The 24,536-nt window shown below is 48.3% G+C and overlaps 1 protein-coding gene across 2 annotated transcripts in view; it reads left to right on the top strand.

The window, feature by feature from the left end:
* The window catches only part of HMCN1 (hemicentin 1), a 469,239-nt gene that overhangs the window by 383,297 nt on the left and 61,406 nt on the right, over positions 1-24,536 (top strand). For both annotated transcript variants that reach the window (XM_051820384.3, XM_070055057.2), the window contains exons 70-81: positions 4,380-4,461; positions 6,728-6,864; positions 12,166-12,307; positions 13,280-13,424; positions 13,804-13,931; positions 14,226-14,382; positions 15,843-15,964; positions 16,120-16,284; positions 18,613-18,720; positions 19,178-19,315; positions 19,435-19,569; positions 22,480-22,749. In XM_051820384.3, the coding sequence (XP_051676344.3) occupies positions 4,380-4,461; positions 6,728-6,864; positions 12,166-12,307; positions 13,280-13,424; positions 13,804-13,931; positions 14,226-14,382; positions 15,843-15,964; positions 16,120-16,284; positions 18,613-18,720; positions 19,178-19,315; positions 19,435-19,569; positions 22,480-22,749 (1,729 nt within the window). The remainder of the gene's footprint in view (positions 1-4,379; positions 4,462-6,727; positions 6,865-12,165; positions 12,308-13,279; positions 13,425-13,803; positions 13,932-14,225; positions 14,383-15,842; positions 15,965-16,119; positions 16,285-18,612; positions 18,721-19,177; positions 19,316-19,434; positions 19,570-22,479; positions 22,750-24,536) is intronic.

Consider the following 24,536-nt stretch of genomic DNA (forward strand, 5'->3'; position numbering starts at 1 on the left):
GTCAGACCTGCAGTGGTGCTGTGCTCAACCCTGGGTGGACAGTCAGACCTGCAGTGGTGCTGTGCTCAGCCCTGGGCCAACAGTCAGACCTGCAGTGGTGCTGGCTCAGCCCTGGATGAACAGTCAGACCTGCACTGCAGTGGTGCTGTGCTCAGCCCTGGGCGGACAGTCAGACCTGCAGTGGTGCTGGGCTCAGCCCTGGGTGGACAGTCAGACCTGCACTGCACTGGTGCTGTGCTCAGCCCTGGGCCAACAGTCAGACCTGCACTGCACTGGTGCTGTGCTCAGCCCTGGGTGGACAGTCAGACCTGCAGTGGTGCTGTGCTCAGCCCTGGGTGGACAGTCAGACCTGCAGTGGTGCTGGGCTCCCTGGATGGACAGTCAGACCTGCACTGCAGTGGTGCTGTGCTCAGCCCTGGGTGGACAGTCAGACCTGCAGTGGTGCTGTGCTCAGCCCTGGGCCAACAGTCAGACCTGCAGTGGCGCTATGCTCAGCCCTGGGCCAACAGTCAGACCTGCACTGCACTGGTGCTGTGCTCAGCCCTGGGTGGACAGTCAGACCTGCACTGGCACTGTGCTCAGCCCTGGGTGGACAGTCAGACCTGCACTGCACTGGTGCTGTGCTTAGCCCTGGGTGGACAGTCAGACCTGCAGTGGTGCTGTGCTCAGCCCTGGGTGGACAGTCAGACCTGCACTGCAGTGGTGCTGTGCTCAGCCCTGAGTGGACACTCAGACCTGCACTGCAGTGGTGCTGTGCTCAGCCCTGGGTGGACAGTCAGACCTGCACTGCAGTGGTGCTGTGCTCAGCCCTGGACAGACAGTCAGACCTGCACTGGTGCTGTGCTCAGCCCTGGGTGAACAGTCAGACCTGCAGTGGTGCTGTGCTCAGCCCTGAGTGGAAGTCAGACCTGCACTGGTGCTGTGCTCAGTGCCTCGGCCTGTAGGGCAGCTCCATGAGACCAAGTCTTTTTTTTTTTCTTTTTTTGACAGGCAGAGTTAGACAGTGAGAGAGAGAGACAGAGAGAAAAGTCTTCCTTCTGTTGGTTCACCCCTCAAATGGTGGCTGATGTGCCAATCCAAAGCCAGGAGCCAGGTGCTTCTCCTGGTCTCCCATGGGGTGTAGGGCCAGCGCTTGCCCCATCCTCCACTGCCCTCCCGGGCCACAGCAGAGAGCTGGACTGGAAGAGGAGCAACTGGGACAGAATCCGGCGCCCCAGCCGGGACTAGAACCCGGGGTGCTGCCGCCACAGGCAGAGGATTGAGGCCAAGTCTTTACCCCCAGCCCACAAACGCAGAAACAGGCGCAGGGAGATGAAGTGCATGTCTGCCCAGTGCTCCTGGGCTCAGCCATGGCACTGGGGGTCAGTCCCAGGTCTGGTCAGGACGCCTGGCCAGTGAGTCTCAGCATGGTTCATCTCTGACATGGAGCAGTGTCTTCCGTTTCCCTCTCTCTCTCCATCTCACACCCTCCAGTCACTCAGAGAAGAGTCAGCTTGAACTACCAACCACTTACTGAATCAAAACCACCCTTCAATGATTTAATTTCCACCCGTGAAAATGGAGGCAAAAAATTCTGTAACATTGGCAACAGCCTGGAGACAGGAAGCTGAGTGGACTACAGTCACATATGAGTAGTAGTAAAGGAAGTGTGAAAGGCAAGCTAAGCCATTTTATGGTAGGTCTGAAAGGCAAATTGGAAAGTTAGGTTACAAGACAAAGAGTCTGTAGAGCCTTAAATGGTGACTACATTTGCCATATGTTCTAGCTGATGTGGAGAATCCGTTTTACTTAAGGTGAATCTCAGCCTTCAAGAACTTCCTGTTTGTCTAGGGGAAATAAAACCGCACATCAGCTACAGTTAGATATGAAACCATAGAGAACCATTACAAACAGTACTGAGCTTTGAAGCCCATTGCTCAGCGTGGATTTTGTTCTTGAACAGTGTCCCAGTAGATTTAATGATGATTGTTGGCATAAAGTCTGATTTTCTCCTTAACAGATTTAAGAGTTTTGATGTTGAAAACTCACACAAATCGGTGTGGAACAAAGCCTAGAAAAATGAACACTGCAGATTGAGTTGTAACCTAATCCTAGCATGTGTGATGGAGGAGGGAAAGTTTTTGGTGCTGTAATTGCTCTCTTCATTGGTATTGGACTTCAACCATTCGCAACATGTTTCTGTACCACGATTTAAGCTCCAATAAAAATTTGCTTAATTAAAAGAAAGTATTGAAGTGGAAAATTAAACAAAGGCAGGTGCCGAGACCCCTGTTAGTGGCAGTGCTCATTGTTTCCACAGCACTCTGCACGTACGTGTGTTACAACACCTCCTGTGTTCCAGTTTTCTCATCTGAACTTTCTCATTTTGTGTATTTGTCCTCAACACGTAGTTTTGCCTGGAACATAATAGATGCTTTGCAAACTCCAACTTGCGTGTTAGAGACAGGAGTTTCCTAAAACATCTTCGGTCAAGTGCTAGTTCAGTGATGTATTGAAGGGAAGGAGGGGACCATTCTGTGACCTAATAGGTTTGAGCCATGTTGTTCGTCAGCAACTCTGCAAATCTTATCCAAAGAGGGCCAGTGTTGTGGTGCAGCAGCTGAAGCTGCTGCCTGGGACGCCAGCGTTCCATATCAGAGCACTGGTTAGAGTCCCCGGTAGCTCTGCTGATATCTAGTTCCCTGCTAATGTGTCTGGAAAGAAAGCAGAAAACGGCCCAAACCACTGGTTCACTCCCCAGTTGGCTGCAATGGCCAGAGCTGTGCCGATCCGAAGCTGGGAGCCAGGAGCTTCCTCCAGGTCTCAGGCATGGGTGCAAGGGACCCAAGGACTTGGGCCATCTTCTGCTGCTTTCCCAGGCCATAGCAGAGAGCTAGATTGGAAGTGGAGAGGTGAGACTTGAACCAGCACCCATATAGGATGCTGGCACAGCAGGTGGCAACTTTACCCGCTACGCCACACCGCCGGCCCTGAGAAACTTTCAGTACAAATAATGACTGTGGTTCTCCAGAAGGTGGTGAGTGGTTGGGAACTACTTCCTGGATGAGGCAAAGTTTAATGGGAACCATGGGTGATGATGGTTCAAGGTTGACTAAAGAAAAGCAGGTGGGGCCTGGAGCTGTGGCTCATTTGGCTAATCCTCCGCCTGCCGCACCAGCATCCCATATGGGTGCCGGATTCTGTCCCGGCCACTCCTCTTCCAGTGCAGCTCTCTGCTGTGGCCCGGGAGTGCAGTGGAGGATGGCCCAAGTGCTTGGACCCCTACACCCACATGGGAGACCAGGAGAAAGCACCTGGCTCCTGGCTTCGGATCTGCCCCCCAGCGCTGGCTGAAGCGGCTATTTAGGGGGTGAACCAATGGAAGGAAGATCTCTCTCTCTCTCTCTCTCTCTCTAACTCTACCTGTCAAATTAATAAATAGCAAATCTTAAAAAAAAAAAAAAAAAAGTGAAGAGGACAGTATCAGTTGGAAATGAACCAGATTGGTAGAAAAGAGTGAATTTTACAGTTTTTAAAGATATGAGAAATTCAGAAATTATCCTCTAGGAAATGTATCATGATTTTTGAATTCTTATTCAAAGGACTATGTGAGAATTTATATTTAAGTGTTTCCCCAGAGGAATGTTTGCAGCCTACCAAAACGTTTTCCATAACCTCCCCATAAAGTCCATTTGATTGTAAGCATTTTTAAATGTTCAGGTAGTAAACTAAAGGAGAACGAGGCATTTCTACTTCTCCTAAATACATTTTCCATAGTAGTACAATAATCTGTTTTCCAGGATATGTTCTCCATGTACACAGTCCTCGGTTGTGTGACTTTTAAATAAGGAGTTTGGGTTTTATACAAATGACAGTAGACCATGCTGTCAGCCCAACTCTTTATAACCAGGATACATGAAAGCCTTTTGGTCTGACATGAATATCAAAGGTAGAATCAAGATGTGAAAGTCTTGTGTTTGATGTTATAACTGGCATTTTATTGAGGTTTGTTTTATAAATGCATCTCATTTTATTCAGAAAGACTGCAATTGAAACTTTCAGTCTAAAAGCCCATGAATGTTTGTTCTTTCAGTAAATATCGAGTGTGTAGTCTATCACGAATGGGGCTGGGTCCAGCATACGTCTGCCTTTTCTGCTGTCATTAAAAACATCACACTTGTGAGCATTCCAAGTCTGTGGAAACAGGTTTGCATGTGACAGATGCAGCAGCGTTTGGTGTCCGAGTGCCAACCACAAGCATTAAGCAGTTAGATTATTGTGTTTCCTTACAGATGCCTTGCTTTGTGTGGGGATTCTTAAATTCGTTCCAGGGGATATTTCTTCGTGCCACCCAAACCAACATGCTGACATTGTGCAATTCACTTTCGTGGGTTTTTCAGGTGGAAGACACAGGAAGATACACGTGTGTGGCGTCCAGTCCCGCAGGAGATGCCGATAAGGAATATCTAGTGAGAGTGCATGGTAAACTCGGCAGCTTGTTCTGTGGCCTCGTACACACAGCTCATTGGACGCCAGGATTGTAGGCCGTGGGGCGACTTCAGAGCACACATAAGATATGTTTATAAGTCGGGAAATATGTACTTTGCAAATATGATTCTTAGCTTTGATCAAGTATTCCTTGGGGATAGATTGATGGATTTTTTTGAGTTTTGTTCCTGGGCCAATAATTCATTGTCACTGATTGAAAATAGAAGAATATAGGGAGTGGGTGTGTAGCCAGCAGTTAAAACACCTTCATCCCACAGTGGGGGGTTTGGATTTGATTCCTGGCTCTGGCTTCTGATTCCAGCTTCCTGCTAACAGATCCTGGGAAGAGTAATTGGTATCCTGCCACCCATGTGGGAGACTTGTATTGCATTCCTGTCTTCTAGCTTTTGCCCTGGCCTAACCTGGGCCATTGCCAGCACTTAGGGAGTAAGCCTTCAAATGGGAACACTCTCTGCCTCACTGTCTCTCTCTATTTCTTTCTGTTTCTCTCCCTGTGTGTCTCTCTCTCTCTCTGCATCTCAAAAAAAATTCATAAATAATTATATTAAAATAAAAATAATCCATAATCTCACCACAGATATTTTTAATGTGTTTCATTACAAAAAATACCATACAGCACATAGATTTTAAACTTGTTTTTTATTATGCATATCAATAAATATATTTATGACATTTCTATGATTGCATAGTGTCCCATTGTACCTCCTAATTTTGGATATTTAAGCTCTTCCTCTGCACCAATTTAAACAATACTGTCAGACTGTTTCTTTCGAGAAATTTCTTTAGTTTGCTTAGTTACACAGACTCAACACGCACACACAGATGTTTGTATACACATACATCTAAGGATTTTGAAACTTACTGCCCAGTTCCCTCCAAGCGAGCTGACCCATTAGACTGTCCAGCACTGTTTGGACATCGAAACAGGAATTGCACTTCCTGGGGAAGAATATTTGACAAAATCAAGCAGAAGATCTTTGTTTCATTCTCGTCCTCCAAATGACCAGGTGGTTGTGCCAGCTGCCTGGCGTGGAAGTGTCCTCCCCACGCCGCTCCCAACTCCCAGATACAGATTGGCCGTGCCAGTAATTGACATACAAGTTTTGTAAAGATTCACAGAAAAGTATATTTATTTCTGTATATCAGGAAGAATATATGCATTTCTGTATGCTATGAAAGCTGTCTGCTTTGATTTTTTGTTTGTTTGTTTTTTATTATTATTTTTGACAGGGAGAGTGGACAGTGAGAGAGAGAGAGACAGGGAGAAAGGTCTTCCTTTGCCGTTGGTTCACCCTCCAATGGCTGCCACTGCCAGCGCGCTGCGGCCGGCACATTGCGCTGATCCGAAGCCAGGAGCCAGGTGCTTCTCCTGGTCTCCCATGTGGGTACAGGGCCCAAGGACTTGGGCCATCCTCCACTGCACTCCCGGGCCACAGCAGAGAGCTGGCCTGGAAGAGGGGCAACCGGGACAGAATCCGGCGCCCCGACCGGGACTAGAACCCGGTGTGCTGGCGCCGCAGGCAGAGGATTAGCCTAGTGAGCCGCGGCACCAGCCTTGATTGTTTTAAAATCAGATATTCAGGGAAAATGATTACCAACTTAGAGGCTGAACCAGGGACTCTTTCTTTGTGCCTCAGTCTCTGCCTATCAAATGGTTATAGTAATGTGATTACAGTGCTAATCCTGCCAGTGATGTAGCTGTTGGGAGGATTTCACTTCTCAATGTGAGATTGTTGAGTAAGATAAGAGCCACTCCACTGTTTTTTGTTTTTTAAAAAAATTTTTTTTTATTTATTTGAAAGGCAGAGTTACAGAAAGGGAGAGGCAGAGAGAGAGAGATGTCTTCTATCTGCTGGTTCACTCTCCAAATGTTCGCAATGGCTAGGGCTGGGTCAGAAATGCCAGGAGCCAGGAGCTTCCTCCTGGTCCTCCACGTGGGTGCAGGAGCTCAAACACTTGGGCCATCTCTGCCGCTTTCCCAGGACATAAGCAGGTAGCTGGATCAGAAGTGGAGCAGCTGGGACTCGAACTGATACCCATATGGGATGCTGGTGCTACAGGTGGTGGCTTAACCTGCTGTTTGCATGATTATCTGGACTACAGGTTAAATGAGTATGGTTTGAAGGTTATGCCTCTGACTTTGAGTAACAGAACTGACATTCGTGGGACACCTGTGAGAATCCAGACCTTTCGACACCGCAGCTACTGAAGGTCTTGCTGTGTTTGCTCTCATACCCAGTGCCCCCTAACATTGCCGGAACAGATGAGCCTCAGGATTTCACTGTGTCACAGAACAGACAAGTGACACTGGAGTGCAAATCGGATGCGGTGCCCCCACCTGTAATTACGTGGCTCAAAAACAGAGCACACCTACAGGTAAATCTCTTCCTAAACCCCATGGATTCATATTGAAATCATAAAAAAAAGCTGTGAAGCCATTGCTTGTAGACATCTTGCTGCAAGCCACTCAGCTCTGCACGGTGGGCGTGGTGTGCTTAGAGCAGGCCAGATGATGGCGCTCTGGAAATTGGGCCCCGCATGCGTCTCCTGGAGCTCAGGGATTCAGTCTGACTCGAAACACTTGCCTGTCTCTCCTTTTTTTTTTTTTTTTAAGATTATTTATTTGAAAGAGTTACATGGAGAGAAGGAGAGGCAGAGAGAGAGGTCTTCCCTCTGTTGGTTCACTCCCCAGATGGCCACAACAGCTGGAGCCACACCATTCCAAAGCCAGGAGCTAGGAGCTTCTTCCAGGTGCAGGGGTCCAAGCACTTGGGCCATCTTCTGCTGCTTTCCCAGGCCATAGCAGAGAGCTGGATCAGAAGTGGAGCAGCCAGGTCCCGAACCAGTGCCCATGTGGGATGCCGGCACCACAGGCAGCAGCTTTACCTGCTACGCCACAGCACCGGCCCTCGCCTGTCTCTTTATGAGAAAAGAAACCTTCAGAGTTTCAAAGGAACAGACCTGCTCTCCCAAGTCTCCAGGGCCGCCTGCCACTGAATTTCTCGGTCTAAACTTAAAGGGACTCCAAAGGGTACGTGGTGCCGCTAGGGATCTGAGTCTGGGCCCAGAATCCCCGAGGAGATTTGTCCTTAGCACTTTTCCTTTGTTCTTCCCCATTCCGTCAGCATAGCCATTGTGCCATACTGTTTCTATCAGTTAATTATAAAGGGGGTGTTGTCCTCTTAACACCTCATACCACCACCAAGCGGCACAGCCAGCATGGCCGGAGCCAGGGATCCGAGTGCCACTCATCTGCCGCACAGCACGCACGGCCCTGAGCCCTGCAGTCCTCTGGTGTGCTCGCTGAAATGACCGTGTCTGGGAAGACAAAGGTAAAGCGAAGGGTGTAGACAATACTGCGGATAAATTGAACCTTGCAGGGAGGGACGGCGTTTCACAGAAACAGGAGAAGCCGGTGTCCCAGACTGAGGAACCAGGAGCAGCCCGGGACGCCTCCCAGAGGTGGATTGGGATGTACTGGCGTGTCTGTGCAGTGACTGAGAAAGGACAGGAAAGGGATCCCGGCCGTCGGCCCTGGTTGTGCAGAGCCTCACAGGGACAGGAGTGCTGCTAGGACAGGAGCTGGAGGCTTGGTAAGGGTGCAGTAGAACTGGATTACAATCCTGTGTGGAGGAGGCGGCTGTTTGCCCGAGCGGTTAGGCTGCCACTTGGGACACCTGGATCCCTCCTGTACCAGTGTGCCCGGGTTCGAGTCCCAGCCGCACTGCCAGTTCCAACTTGCTGCTGCCGAGCACCCTGGGAAACAGCAGGTGATGGCTCAAGAACTCGGGCCCCTGCCACCCGCATGGGAGCCCCACATGGAATTCCTGGCTCTCCTGGCTTTGGCCTGGAGAATATTGCAGGCATTTGGGGGAATAAACCAGTACATGGAAATTCTCCCCCTCCCCCTCCCTCTCTCACTCCCCCTCTGCCTTGCATAAATAAAAATAAATTAATAATTGAAAATTCTCTGACTGCCCCCCATAAATTTCAGGATTGTGGATAAACCACCCGCTGAGCTCACAGGGCCCTTCGCGCTCTGACTTGGCCTCCGTGCTGCCTGTCTCCCCATGCGCTTTTCACTGCGGTCCCTGAGGTGTTAACGTGGGGACTGAGTGGATGTTGACAAGTGGCTCAGTGCAGGCTGATACCAGATGTGACCAAGTGATATCCGACTGGGAAAGGGCGAGTTCACCAGTGGGGAAAGCAAGTTTGGGCTTAGAGATTTTTATTTAAACTACCTGTATATTAACTACGTAGAATCTAGAAAATGTTAAAAGTAGGGTCTATGTTTCTTTAAAAAAAAAAAAAAGGTTTCTGATGTGCTGCTCGTGGTGTAAGCTGCTGCTGAAGTTGTAAGTTTTCGTGGGTTTAACCAGAAACCGCAGTGTCAGAGCAGCAAGTGGGAACAGAGCCGGAGAGGCGTCAGAGCACGACGAGGCAGCGACAGGACTGCGGCAGCAGATCTGGTGTCCCGAAAGCCGAGGACGGGGCGGAGGGACCGAGAGGCCACCCGAGTGCCAACCTGCTTGTATCCGTTGGCTTCGGCAATAAGTAGAAGTGATTAAAGATTCAAACAACGGTTCTCCCATAGAGCGGACATAGGTTATTGTTTGGAGAGTTAATAGAAGAAGTTGCAGTGAGCAGGTTCTGTTGTATTCAGAAGCGCGAGTTACAGGACGCCAGTCTCAGGCCGAACTCCGGAGTCTGTTTCCGAAAGCCGGCAGCTGCGCTGGGGCGTGGGCTCTGCTAATCACGCAGCCCCGGCAGAGCTCCGGGCAGGCGTCTAAAGGCAGAACCACATCTTGTTGGAAGTTAGTTACAGAAGCTGGAACAGCCAGGTTATCAAGGTTGCTTAACTTGGGAGGCATCGAACACATTTCCCTGCACTTAATGTAAACAAACCTTACAGATAACATTCTTTTTATTTTTAAAAATTTATTGGGGCCGGTGCTGTGGCACAATGGGTTAAAGCTCCAGCCTGCAGCACCAGCATCCCATATGGCCCAAGTCCTTGGGCCCCTGCACCTGCATGGGAGACCTGGAAGAAAAAAGATTTATTTATTTATTTGAAAGGCAGAGTTACAGAGAGGCAGAGGCAGAGGTCTTCCATCCGGTGGTTCACTCCCCAGATGGCCACAATGGCGGGAGCTGCAGTGAGCCAAAGCCAGGAGCCAGGATCTTCTTCCGGGGCTCCCATGCAGGTGCAGGGACCCAAGGACTTGGGCCATCTTCCACTGCTTTCCCAGACCACAGCAGAGAGCTGGATGGAAAGTGGAGTAGCCAGGACTCGAACCAGCGCCCATATGGGATGCTAATATTGCAGGCGGTGGCTTTACCTGCTACACCACAGTGCTGGCACAGATAGCATTCTTACAAGGTTAGTTTTTGACTGGTTAGAAAAAAAATAGAGAATACTCAGGGACAAAATGGAGTGACTGGTCAGCCACAGCTCACTGGCACCTCACTATTTAAACATTAAACAGTTGCACAGCTTTTTGCTGAAAGAAGCAGCTATAGAAGGTATGGGAGAGAGGAAGAGAAATGTCCAGCACAGGTACACAGGGGAGGCCTGGGACCGAGGTCAAGGGTAGGAGATGACCTTGGCCACGAGGGTGAGGCCACAGAAGGGCAGAGTCACGTGTAGGAGGCAGGGGGGAGTGTGGCCGGTACAGAGGTGGGGTGTTCTCGGCGCAATAGGGAGCAAGGTCATCAGCTGAGAAGGGGGTCCATCTGAGGGCAGATGTCCAATTTGGAAGGAATCACTGGTGCTGAATAAAACTGTAGTGAGGCTTACTAAGTAGAGTTTACTAGTTTTTAGAAGATACACATTATGAGAAGGCGCACTGAAAACTTTCATCACCTAAAGCCCTGCTGTGCCCGTACATTAACAATTGAAACATTTCAGGGTGGACGTTGGCCCTAGCAGTTAAGACTCCATTGGGGGTGCCAGCACCCCTTATCAGGGTATCTGGGCTCAAGTCCTGGCTCCATTCTGATTTCATTTAATCTGGGAGGTAGCAGGTGATGGCTCAGGTACTTTGGTCCTGACACCCACGTGGGAGACCTGGACTGAGTCCAGCTCCAACTAGCAGATTGGAGATCTCACTTTGTCTGTTTCTCTGTCTTTCTGCCTTCCAAATAAAATAAATTTTTAAAGAATTAAAATGTATCACAAAACTTAACATGTTTAAGAAACCATTTATTCTCATTAGAGCTAACATTTTATTATGATTACCAACAGCAATGAAAGGCCTAGAAAAATGTGTGGACTTCTAAAATAATGGACTGCATATTTTAGTATGAACAGTCTGCATCTACATGGCAGAGAAATCTTATCTTTGATGCATTTTAAATGTATATGAATATCAGACACTAGGCTGTACACCAAGATTACTTGTTTGCTCTCTCTCTCCAATTACACTTGATAGCAGCAGCCGGGTTTCATTGTCACTGTATTTTTATAATTCTTGGTCCAGTGCATGGGCACAAAATAAATGCTTAAGAAATTTATATACTGAAATTGTTTATGTTTCTTTTAAGGTTTGTTTATTTTTGACAGAATTACAGAGAAAGAGGGAGATCTCCCATTACACCCCCGGTGGCCACAACAGACAGTGCCTGGCCAGGCAGAAGCCAGGAGCCAGGTACCTCATCTGGGTCTCCCACATGGGTGCAGGGGCCCCAGCACTTGAGCCATCTGCTGCTGCTTTTCCCAGGCCATTAGCGGGGAGCTGGATTAGAAGTGGAGCAGCTGGGGCCCACTATGCCACAACACCAGCCCTTATCTGCTTATTTGTAAAATGTTAGGAGATGAGGGCCGGTTTTGTGGTGCAGCAGATTACACCTTGCTGTGACACGGGCATCCCATATCAGCACCAGTGTGGGTCCCAGGTATTCCACTTGCATCCGGCTCCCTCCTGTCGTGCCTGGGAGGGCAATGGAAGATGGTTCCTGCCCTTGGGCCCCTGCCACTCACATAGGAGAACTGCTTGGTGTTTCTGGTTCCTGGCTGGGCCTAAGCTGTTGTGGCCTTTGGGGAGTGAGCCGATGGGTGGGAGACCTCTCCCTTTCTCTGTTGCTCTGCCTTTCAAATAAATAGAATTTTTTTTTTTTTACTCTTCGGATAATGTTTTTCTGAATTTACCAGAGTAAATTTGTTAGGAAACTCTCCATTGTAAGGGACAGAATTCAGACTGAAACCAACTTAAATGAAAAAAGAAAAAAACATGGCCAGAGTAGTAGGTGAATTGGCAGCTGGCCCTGTGTGGGCCAGAGGCTCTGCCACGGGTGGAAGCAGCCCTGCGTGTGCTCCGACTCTGAGCTCCTCTGCTTGGCCTTTGTTCTGCCAGGGTCCCCACCTGGTAGCACTGCCCCCAGGCCTATGTCACCCCGAAGTGGCTCCAATACAAAGGTTACGCCTTTTCCCCCAGCACTTCCAGCCAGAGTTGTGAGGAGGGCTCTAATGGGCTTGGCTTGAGCACCTGCCCTCCATACTGGATCCCTGTGGCTCTCGCATCCACCCACTGGTTCACGCGGTTTCCTGGGAACTTCTGGTCTGCAGGGATGGTAGGGGAGCAGCTTCCCAGCTCCCTGTAGTTGCTTCCGGTGATACGAAATCAAACTGAAGCATCTTCTTTTGGCATTTAAATGATACATTTGACTTGCTGAATCCAGGCCTCGCCTCGAGTGCGAATCCTTTCTGGAGGGAGATACTTGCAGATTAACAACGCAGACCTTGGAGATACTGCCAACTATACCTGTGTTGCCAGCAACATAGCAGGGAAGACCACAAGAGAATTCACTGTCTTTGTGAATGGTAAGAAAAATGGTGCCCTCTTTCACAGTGTAGACGTTTAACCCAGGGCATGCATGTGAGCATACTAGAGAGATCCTTGTTTGTGGTTATCTCATTTATTTTGAAGACAACAAAATAGCATTTGTACTAGCATTATGCAGTATTGCAAGTTAACTCAATATAAAAAAGTACAGAAATATTACTATATCTTAAAGGATGGTGTATGTTCAGTTGTTGGCATATTTTGACGTTTTGTGTTATTTGTATGTGAGCTGATACACTGAATCTCGAATGGCAAATGGCCCATCATTTAGTCCACATTGTTCATAGTTGGAGAGTATAATATATGTGCTAGATGGAAACTGATATAGGACTATGATTTCTTATATACAGTATCTGAACATCAAAATTCAGGAGGATAATTTAGACTTTCCCCAAAAGAGTCCCTTTGGACTTTTAGTGTATGAAATTTTTTAAAGGCTATTGGGTCACCCACACAGTCAGTATCTCTAATACTGAAATAAAAATGCAGGCTTTGTATTCCCGCATGAGCTCAGTGATTAACAAATGCTTGTTCTGAGCTGGGCGTGATTAACCACAGATGTGCCTTTCGCTAAAACAGCCCCTCTCTGCTCTTTATTTAGAGTGAGTTACTCCAGTGTTAACATTCTCTGACCATTATTTGGCCAAACAGAGTAAGAAGTATCCTCTTTAATTTGCATCAGACCAGAGCTGCTTTGTGTTCGGTCTCTTCCACAGATCCAGATTTACGCACCACACCAGCATTTAACCTGCTCTTCCCCACCTACTCTTTATTTTTAAACACAAAGTAATTTGAGTAAAACTACAGGAGTTAAATCACAACTCTGTTTATACTAACCTAGATTAGTGTAGACAAAGCCATACATTTGCTCAGATTATGTCTTCAGGGTCTTAGTCAAAGGCTATGCTATGTAGTAAAGCTGAGTTTTCTTACGTGTGTCTCTTGTTCAGTTCCTCCAAACATAAAGGGTGGCCCCCAGAGTCTTGTCACTCTCGTCAATGTGTCAGCTGTGCTGGAATGCTCAGCTGATGGCGTGCCCACCCCAAGGCTGACTTGGAGAAAGGACGGAGCCGTTCTAGCCGGGAATCAGGCAAGGTAACGGTTCTGGAAACAGATGAAAAGTCCAAACACAGATCTTTAAGTCTTCCTCCCAATGCATTATTTGGATCTTGCATCATTTAGAATTAGTTTTTCATCTTGATAACGAGCATGGAAATTTAGTATTTTAAAGCGTAATCCCCTATGGCTTCTATCTCCACAATGATTACAGGCATTTGCAATTGCAAGCCTACCTGCTAAGCACCTTCATGCCGTACCCTCTTCCCACCTGCCTCCCGCCGGGAGTATGGTGACTGTGCATCTGTGTGAAACAGGAGAAACCTGCCATGACTCTCACTAGGTCTTTGAAGGGGTCCTGAAACGTAAGTGATCAGAACAGGCCGAATCAGGAGGCCACTCGGCATCTTTCTTGCAGGTACTCCATCTTGGAGAACGGATTCCTTCGGATCCAGTCGACACGGGTCACCGACGCAGGCCGGTATTTGTGCATGGCCACCAACGCTGCCGGGACAGACCGCAGGCGGATAGATTTGCAAGTGCTCGGTAAGTCCACTTTTATACACAGCCTGGAGGCTTCCCATCCAGTCGTCTTTGACAGCCAAAACCAGTGAGGTCACGAAGACTTTGACATCAAGGCTGTTTGAGTATGAGTGCAACTGCCAGCAGGCAGCCCCGTGTTTTCTCCTCACTGCAGCCAAGTTGTCACAGCGCTGTCAAATTCGCAGAGCCTCTAACCGTGCGTGAAGGTGCCAGCGGCCAGTTTCAGTTCAGCAGAAACGTCTCAGATGGCACAGGTTGCTGACTTTCTTCCCCGCTAACTTGCTGACCTTGTTCCAGTTCCTCCCTCCATTGCTGCGGGTCCTACCAATGTAACTGCAACGGTGAATGTCCAGACTACCCTGGCCTGTGAGGCGTCCGGCATCCCCAAGCCATCCGTCAAATGGAGAAAAAATGGGCATCTTCTTAACGTGGATCAAAATCAGAATTTATACAGGTAAGGAAGTCTTAATTGAGAATTTATACAGGTAAGGAAGTCTTAATTGAAAAGTCTCATGAGTAATTTGGAAACTTTTTTTTAATAAGAAACAGCATTTTAAGTGTGTCAATGGGGGCAGCAAATACATGAAGTATGAAGAATTGGCTAATGCAGAGAGTATGTTTTTCTTAAAATGAGACCCAGTTTTGAACCTGAAAGTTTTGTGTAGGTGCAGCTTTTCCACACATAAGCTCCACGGTGACTCTCAGTGAGGCCTACAGGCCTGGATTTGTAGCCTGAGTTTAGCTCTTACTGGAATTTCATAAAGTAGAGGATAAAACACCATAAAATAAGAATGATTCTGTAAAAATAAACGCGAACTCTAACTGCAGGCCCAGTGTTACCTGGAAATCCCACTTAGATGTTTGGCAGCACGTGTGAGGAAGAAGAGCGGCGTCCACTACAATTTTCACCTTCCTCCGGCTTTACCTCGATGGCTCACACGTGGCAATATGTGGTTTTGACAGCTAAACTTGAAGTCACTAAGAATTTATGATGCTTTAGATTACGCGTACCATCACCTCTGTCTCAGATGAGTTAATGGTTATCCTGTCAGAGGACTGACCACAGTACTAAGAGCAAGTGCTCTCATAGATCTTCTTTGGCAAAAATGAGTTCTGGCATACCAGGAAATGGGAAAGTAGGAGCTGCAGGGGAAACTGTGTCATTTCCTCTTCTCATCTTGCTAACCTTTTGACATTGGGAGGTCAGCGACTTGAAAGTATGTGCTATTTAGCAAATGTACAAAGCTCCTGAAAAAGAAAGAATATGGTTGCATTAAACCAAGTCATTTCTATTCAGTCAGTATACAGTTTGCAGTAAGCAAACAGGCATTGTAATTTAGATTCACTGAACATCACACATGACTGTTCATTCTGCTTCCTAAACATTTGAAGTGACCCAGATTGCTTCAGTTTAGAAGTCAAGGGAAAGTGTTCCAGGTGCAGTATCTGTCTCCAAAGTAGCCCTCACGTGTAAGGAGACCTGTAGTTACCCGTCTGTCTGAGAAGAGAACTCAAATGGCAACCTGCAAAGTGACTGAGAAATGTAGAGATGATTTTTATAGGCAGCATTTGAGATGGCTCCAGGCATGGATCCCGTGCCGCCATCAGGGTGCTCACTGCCCTGGATTCCTCCTAGGAAACCAGGGTTGGTCATGCTGTGAGTATCAGACAATGCAAGATTCCCACTTTAGACAGCCCTTCAAATGAACTGCTTCCTGTCACTATCAAGTTTAAGCCCTGTTAACCCATCAAACCCCTACAAATGTAACATCCAGTGCACAAAGTTTGCATCAAAGAAATGAAGCTCATGTTAACTGAGGGAGGAGACCGATGGCCCTCAAGTCACCACATGAGCCAAGTGGAAAGATGTCTGAAACCGGCACACAGCATCTCGTGCTCTGAACTCTCTCGTAGGCTCCTCTCTTCTGGTTCTCTGGCGATCATCTCCCCTTCTGTGGATGACACCGCCACCTATGAGTGCACCGTGACAAACGATGCTGGAGAGGATAAGAGAGCCGTGGGCCTCACCGTCCAAGGTAGACTGGCTTCACACGCAGTCCAGGGTGGCCGCGCCAACCATCCCGCTGCTGCGCACAGGCCTTCTTTTCTGCTTACCGAGTGTTCCCTTTGAGAGCAGAAAGAGGCACTAGTACAGCAGGACATGCAGCTCACTTTCTTCCTCTTGTCTCAGTTCCGCCCTCCGTAGCTGACGAGTCTGCGGACGTGGTGGTGACCGCCCGGGCTCCAGCGGTGATGACCTGCGCTGCCACCGGAGTTCCATTTCCTTCCATTCACTGGACCAAAAACGGTGTCAGACTGCTCCCCAGGGGAGATGGCTACCGAATTCTGTCCTCCGGTAAGACCCAGCTCGGGGATTTCACATCTCTTGGTTGCATTAGTTATTAGCAAGGGGCCTTTGCGTGGCCTTCTGTTGTACCGAATAAAGAATAAAATGTGCCTGGAAAAAATTGCAGTCAGACTCAGAAGGGGAGAAAGGGAGAGAAAGGAAAAAGTCTGGTTGCAGAAAATAATATGTGTGACTAATCTAAATATAATAAGCTTATATTAAAAATAGTCTAAATAGAATAAGCTTGTATTAAAAATAGTCTAAATAGAATAAGCTTGATTGCTGGTGTTTCTGTGCATAGGTACTAAACCTAAGGGTTTCAGCGTCTGTTACCTTTTTGCCAGAGTGTGCATTTAGCTAATAATTACTAAGACAGTCTGTCTGCTCTCCTAAGCTTCTGAAACTACAAACCTAATGCAGGGTTCACACTTCTGAGGCTTTTTTTTTAATTTAGCAGGGAAGGCTGTTTTAAATGCTATACTAAACAGATTTTTAATAAAGATTTACTTAATTATAATTAAATTACAGTTAGAGAGAGATCTTCCATCCACTGGTTCACTCCCTAGATGGCCGAGGCAAGCCTGGACTGGGCCAGGCTGAAGCCAGGAGCTTCTTCCGGATCTCCCACGTGGATGCAGGGGCCCAAGCACTCGGGTCATCCTTTACTGCTTTCCCAGCCATAGCAGGGAGCCGGGTTGAAGTGGAGCAGCTGAGACTGAAGCAGGCACCCATGGGGGACCACTGCGCCACAGTGCCAGCCCTGAGCGGTTTTTGAATATAGTAGCGACCATCATTTATGCAATGTGTAGTACTGAGGAGAAAAAAATAATTCTCCTAAATGAAAGTATAGATTATTCATACTGGTGTTAGTGAAAACTTACCCAGCGTTGATATTGTGGTGCCTGGGAGTAAGCTGCCGCTTGGGGCGCCTGCACCCCATAGCAGAGCCAGTTCAAGTCCTGCCGTTCTGTGTCTCATCCAGCTCCCTGCCAATGGCTCCTGGGAGGCAGCTGATGATGGCTCAAGAACTTAGGCCCCTGTCACCACGTGGGAAACCCTGATGGAGTTCCTTGCTCCTGGCTTTGGCCTGGCCTGCCCCTGGCTGTTTCAAGAATTTGGGGAAGTGAACTAACACACAGATTGTACCTTTGCCTCTTGCTCTCCATTGCTCTATATTTCCAATAAACAAAAGTAATTAAATAAACCTTAAAAAAAATAGAAATCGGGGCCCAAGCTGTGGCCCAGCAGGTTAAAGCCCCACCCTGCAGTGATTGGTGATTGAATCAGTGGTGGCCTAGGGCAGGGGTGCGATGGGGAGTGACTGTAATTGAGTACCAGGTTCTTTTTGAGTTGATGGAAAGATTCTAAAGTAAGACGGATGGGCTGGCGCTTAGGCTTCGCATGTTAAGCTGCCATCTGCAATGCCAACATCCCATATGGCCACTGGTTTCAGACCCAGCAGCTCCATCTTTGGGCCAGCGCCATGCTAATGCACCTGGGAAAGCAGTGGAAGATGGTCCAAAGGAACTCTGCGCCCACATGGAAGACCAGGAGGACGCTCCAGGCTCCCGGCTTCAGCCTGGCACAACCCCGGCTGAAGCGGTCATTTGGGGAGTGAACTAGTGGATGGAAAATCTCACTATCTCTCTGCCTGTGTCCCTCACCCCATAACTCTATCTTTTAAATAAATAAATCTAACAACAACAAAAAAAAACAGGTGGACAAACCTGCTCTTGATAAAAACAGCATTTTATGAAAAATCACACTGTGATTGCTCTTTGTAAATGTGCTAAGATTATTGAGTTGAACATTTTAAGTGGGTGACTTTCTTGATATGCAAATTATGCCTCCATAATGCAGTCCATAATAAAGGGGCTGGAGTTGTGGCATAGTAGGCTAAATTGTTACGTGCAATGCCAGCACCCCATATGGGCACTAGTTCAAGTCCCGACTGTTCAACTTCCAATCCAGCTCCCTGCTAATGAGCCTGGAAAAGCAACAGAGCATGGCCCACGTCCTTGGGAGCCTGCCACCCACACGAGAAACTCAGAGGAAGCTCCTGGCTTTGGCCTGGCCCGACCCAGCGCTGGCTGTTTGTGGCCATTTGGGCAGTGAGCCAGCAGATGGAAGATCAATCAGTCAATCTCTCTCTTTCAAGTAAATAAATAAACCTTAATGATAATAAAAGAGTACTGTGCCCAGCTCTTCAGGGATACAAGTATGAATATGAGCCAAGTACCTGTGTGCTAAGTGCAGAAGACATGAAAATGAGAGACATGATTAACTGAACCAGAAAACCAGGAAGGCGTACTATACCTTAAACCTTTTCCTTTTTAGGAACAATTGAAATCTTCTCCAGCCAGCTCAGCCACGCTGGAAGGTACACTTGCGTTGCTAGGAATTCAGCCGGTTCTGCACATCGCCACGTGACCCTTCATGTCCAAGGTGTGTGAGGCTGTTTGCTTATTTAAAGCTTGCCAGCTTTGGGTAATTTTTTGTTTATTATTATGTTGTCTTTTTTTGGAGTGTTTATTCTTGAAATGTGACCCTGTCTAGAGCTATGGACCACAGTATTATCTTGGGGGTAGGAGAGCCTCAAGCTGTTTTTCAGTAGACTAAAACAGACACACACGGCAAGTCACGCAGAACTACCCCACGATTATTTTGCTTCTTGGATTTTTCCCTCCATTCCTGCATGTCGGCTGCCGGTAGAGCTCCTCTAACGCATGGTGTCTACCACCGTGGGACTCAGATAACAGTGCGGCGACATCCCCTTCTCTCTGGGGCAGTGGCATCACCCTTGTTGTGGAGTTTTGCGTTTGGGCCTGTTGAGGCTCATCCTGTGCCGCCTGTCTGCCCTGAGCCGGTGCTGTTACTTCCTGTTGTTGATTGGCTTTGACAGAGCCTCCAGTCATTCAGCCGCAGCCCAGCGACCTGGATGTCATCCTGCACAATCCCGTTCTGTTGCCGTGTGACGCCGCAGGGACACCCAGGCCTTTCATTACGTGGCAGAAAGAAGGCATCAGCGTGCTCAGCTCAGGTACCTGCCCCTGTGTCCGTCTAGGGACGTCTGGCACGTTGGGTGTTTTATAAACCACGAGTCAGTACGGTTTTCCCAAGCCAATAAAAATCCCCCTCTGCTTTGTGATGCTGACGTAGGGCAAAGCCGTGCGGTGCTCCCTGGCGGCAGCCTGCAGATCTCCAGAGCCGCCCGCGAGGATGCTGGCGTTTACGTGTGCGTGGCTCAGAACCCAGCCGGGACGGCCTTGGGCAAAATCAAGTTAAACGTCCAAGGTACCTGAGTCGCTCATCCCTGTCTTCAATTCGGTCTGTCCCAGTGTGTGCCTCACATGCGGGCATCTAAGGTGACTGCTGCCTTGCTCCTGCCGTTCTCAGCGGGCTGAATTTCCACTGTCCTGTTGTCTTCCTCTTACCCTGAGGAAACAGTAAGTCTAGTGCGTGTTTTTCAACTGTTGTTTCTGTGAGAAAACAGGAGCCCTTCAGATTTGGAACTCGTGTAGTCCTGAATGTGGCACGGTAGTTCCCACGGACCGATGGCTCCGTTCCCGCATTTGCAGTTAGCCGTAGCGAACTGCAGTCCTAAAATACGAAGTGGAAACTTCCAGAAATAATTCCTGAGTTTCAGCTGCACACCACTCTGAATACCTTGAAGAAATCCTGTGCCGCCCAGCTGCATTCCGCCCGGGATGTGAAGCATCCTTTGTCCAGCGTATCTACTCTGCGTACACTCCTACCCATCCATCACTTGGTGGCGATCGGGATTCTCAGATCAGAGTACCGCAGTTCTTGTGTTCAACAGAGCCTGATTTGACTTAATAATGCCCCAGGGTGCGAGAGTAGCGATACTAGCAGAAGATGGCTCAAGTGCATGGGCCGCTGCCGCCCACATGTGGGAGTCCAGGATGGAGCTCCTGGCTTCGGCCTGGCCTAGTGCTGGCTGTGGTGGGTCTTTGCGGAATGAACCAGTGGATGGAAGATCTTTACTCTGTCTCTCCCTCTCTCTCTTTACTCTTCCTTTCTTTTTTTTTTTTCTTTTTTTTTTCTTTTTTTTTTTTTTTTTTTGACAGGCAGAGTGGATAGTGAGAGAGAGAGACGGACAGAGAGAAAGGTCTTCCTTTGCCGTTGGTTCACCCTCCAATGGCCGCCACGGCTGGCACGCTGTGGCCGGTACACCGCGCTGATCCAAAGGCAGGAGCCAGGTGCTTCTCCTGGTCTCCCATGGGGTGCAGGGCCCAAGCACTTGGGCCATCCTCCACTGCCTTCCCGGGCCACAGCAGAGAGCTGGCCTGGAAGAGGGGCAACCGGGAAAGAATCCGGCGCCCTGACCGGGACTAGAACCCGGTGTGCTGACGCCGCTAGGTGGAGGATTAGCCTATTGAGCCGCCGCGCCAGCCTACTCTTCCTTTTAAGTAAATAAGACAAAGCATGGATTTTTTGTGTGTTTTCATGTTTAACTGTGGGGCAGTGCATTGTTTAAAGGTCCAAGAAAGGTGAGGATAAAGGAAAAGATGACAAATGAGAGGGCAGAGCTGTCCAAGGAAAATTGGATGGCAGTCAGGCGAGGACGGCACGCCAAGAAGGGAGTGGACAGCCTCGTTGAATGCAGTCAGGTCAAGTGGGTCAGGACCCAAAGTTATCATTGGTGTCAGCAACATAGAAGTCATAGAAAAGAAGTTTCCAGATTTGAGGTTTTTCGCATTAAATGATTAAAAGTACCAATACAGGAGCAGTAAAGAGACAAATACATTAAACAACTGAAAGCGTTTCAATATTCACAAAGTAAAGGCAGGCGCTTGGTGCGGCAGTTAAGATCCTTCTTGGTGTACCCTCCCATCCCAGATGCAGTGCCCGGGTTCGAGTCCTGGCTGTACTTCCAGCTCTAGCTTCCCGCTAAGGAGCACCGTGCAAGGCAGCAGAGGATGCCTCAGGTGGTCGGGCCCCTGCCACCATGTGGGAGACCTGAATTGAGTTCTGAGCTTCTGCCTTGCCCAGCCCTGGCTGTTGCAGGCATTTGGAGAGTGAACCAGTAGATGGAGGAGTGTGTGTGTGTGTGTGTCTGTCTGTCTTTCAAATAAAAATTAGTTAATAAATATTCTAAAAGTAATCAGAAAAATATATATTCTAGGGCAAGAGAAGTTCTGAATAGGCTGTCTCCTTGCAGGTACATTATGTAATAATCATAAGCACAGATGTTACCAAACAATTTTGGTAGCTATAAATAGTCTTTTTTTTTTTAAGATTTATTTATTTGAAAGGCAGAGTTACAGAGAGGCAGAGAAAGAGGTCTTCTATCTGCTGATTCACTCCCCAAATGGCCACAACAACCAGAGCTGTGCCAATCTGACCAGGAGCCAGGAACTTCTTCTGGGTCTCCCACATGGGTGCAGGGGCCCAAGCACTTGGGCCATCTTCTGGTTTTCTAGGCCATAGCAGAGAGCTGGATTAGAAGTGGAACAGCTGGGACTCAAACCAGCGCCCATCTGGGATGCCGGCAGCACAGGAATCCTACGTCACAGGGCCAGCCCTGCTATAGTCCTTGCCATGGTTATTTGTAATTACTTCTTGTGCCCTTGTACAATGGATTCTTTAAGACAGAGTAGAAAATCTAGGCCCATGTCTGAGCAGGGACCCTGTGCCAGTGCTTGGAAGGGAATCCTTATCCTAAGCCCTCCCACAAGTTTCTAAAGAAGTTGGAAGAGTTTTTCCTATATAATTATTTTCAAGGATCTATTCAGTTATTCACTCATCCAAATAATACTTTATTAAACATGGCCACTGTTACGCGACACCGTGCTGAGTTCTGCAGCAGATGCATGAGTGGCAGTATCTGAGTGGTTGAATATTTTCCAAAATGCTAAGGCTCTATTTTGAAAGTTTCAGTGCCTGAATTGAGTCACACAATTCATGTCTGTTGAGGAAAATACTTTCATTGGCACCGCCTCCATTTTCCAGACATAGAAACCTTCATGGATATACTCACCACCTCGTTTAAACAGACTTCTCTTATATTTACTTGTTAGCTGCATTGAGGCTGGTTTTCTGCAGTGATCTTAGGAACATGAAGTACGGGTTCCTTTTGGATGACTTGAGGGCTTTGTTTCTGATCATTTGTCAGAGCAGGGTCGCAAGGTGTCCTTGTGCAGCCATGCCATTAAGATGAGGTTTGAACCCCCTCTCTTGCAGTCCCTCCAGTCATCAGCACGCACCCACTGCAGCACATCATCGCGGTGGATCAGCCCATCTCACTGCCCTGCGAGGCCGATGGCCTCCCTCCGCCTGACGTCACCTGGCACAGAGACGGCCGTGCGATTGCAGAGTCAGTGCGCCTGCACGTCCTCGCCTCGGGGGCTCTGCACATAGCCTTCGCTCAGCCGGGCGACGCTGGTCAGTACACGTGCGTGGCGGCCAATGTGGCCGGGTCGAGCAGCAGGAGCACCACGCTCACTGTCCACGGTAGGTCAGTTCCCGTGAGTTATTTCCGTCTTCCCCATGACCGTGGTGATGACAAGAGACCACCTAGAGCATATATAATGGCAACGAAACCTGGTGAAATCGGCAATCCAAAGATTGTGTACATACACCCGCTTTCAGATGTCTCTTCTGTGGGCCCGCACATGTATGTGAGAAGAGCTTTGCATTGCCGAGGTCACAGGCGTGTTACCAGTGATCCCCTGCCATGATCTGCGCTTGGGTTTTGTGTCTCTTCTGCCTTACTCCCCGAGCTGCCAGCTGTCTCTTCCACGGGACCTCTATTATAACAGAGCTGAGCCTAATGGAAATTGGAGATCCGTCTGACTCCATACAGCCATACCTTGCTGCGTGATGGAGGTCCGCTCTGAGAAATGAATAGTTCGGTGATTATGTTGTTATATGGGCACCACAGAGTGTGTACCGACTGGACAGCTCACAGAAGCTAAGACGTCACTGGGCCACAGAATCTGTGGGACCACTGTCATATGCACAGCCTATGCTTGACGGAAACATTGTGTGGTGCATGACTATTTCAATACAGCAAAATACTTACACGCACATTTTTATAAAAAAGATATTTATTTTTGTATTGACAATGAAAAAATCTAAAGTTCAGCATTGAAATATTTTAGTTTTATTGTGTATTTTAAGACTAAAGATAGAACTCCTATTAATCATAGTGGTAGGAAACAATACCAAATTAAACTATTCCCACTTAATTATCTTCAGAAATAATTCTTATTTTAATAGAGTTTCTGCTAATTTTTTCAAATGTCTTTGAAAGCTGTTCCTGTGTTTTAACTGTATTGACTATCTGACAGTTTCAGTTATTGAGACAATTTCAAGTGGAGGCATATTTAAAACAATTTTTTTTAGAGAGGCAAAGTGATAACTCCCACGTGCTGACTGATGATCCAGGTGCCTGTCGTGGCCTAAAACCAGAACAGGGGCTGAATCTGAGAGGCAGGAACTCAGTCCAGGTCTCCTGGGGATGGCAGTGGCCAGTCACTTGGGCCATCACCACTGCTTCCCAGGGTCTGCATTAGAAGGAAGCTGGGGTCAGGAAGAGAAGCCGAGTGTAGAATCCAGGCACTGTGATACAGTACACTGGCATGTTAATCACTAGGTCAAATGCCCACCCCATAAGTAGAAGCGTTTTTAATTAAAAAGATGGTAATTTAGCCAGTATTAAAAATCATCATTTATAGGTTGCCATTGTGTTACAAGTTAAGCTTTGCCTGCAGCACCAGCAACCCATGTCAAAGCTCCAGTTCAAATCCGGCTGCTCAGCTTCTGCTCCAGCTCCCTGCTAATGTGCCTGAGAACGCAGCCCGAGGTGGTCCAAATATCTGGGGAGACCCGGAATGGGGTTCCTGGCTTTGACCTAAGCCAGCCTGGACAGTCAAAACCATTTGGGGAGTGAAACAGCAGATGGTTCAAAACTGAGTGTCAGGCCGGCGCCGCGGCTCAATAGGCTAATCCTCCGCCTAGCGGCGCCAGCACACCAGGTTCTAGTCCCGGTCGGGGTGCCGGATTCTGTCCCGGTTGCCCCTCTTCCAGGCCAGCCCTCTGCTGTGGCCAGGGAGTGCAGTGGAGGATGGCCCAGGTGCTTGGGCCCTGCACCCCATGGGAGACCAGGAAAAGCACCTGGATCCTGGCTCCTGCCATCGGATCAGCGCGGTGCGCCGGCTGCAGCGCGCCGGCCGCGGCGGCCATTGGAGGGTGAACCAACGGCAAAGGAAGACCTTTCTCTCTGTCTCTCTCTCTCA

This window comes from Oryctolagus cuniculus, chromosome 13 (genome assembly GCF_051225735.1).
Source record: "Oryctolagus cuniculus isolate XC-2025 breed Fujian yellow rabbit chromosome 13, ASM5122573v1, whole genome shotgun sequence".
NCBI lineage: Eukaryota > Metazoa > Chordata > Mammalia > Lagomorpha > Leporidae > Oryctolagus > Oryctolagus cuniculus.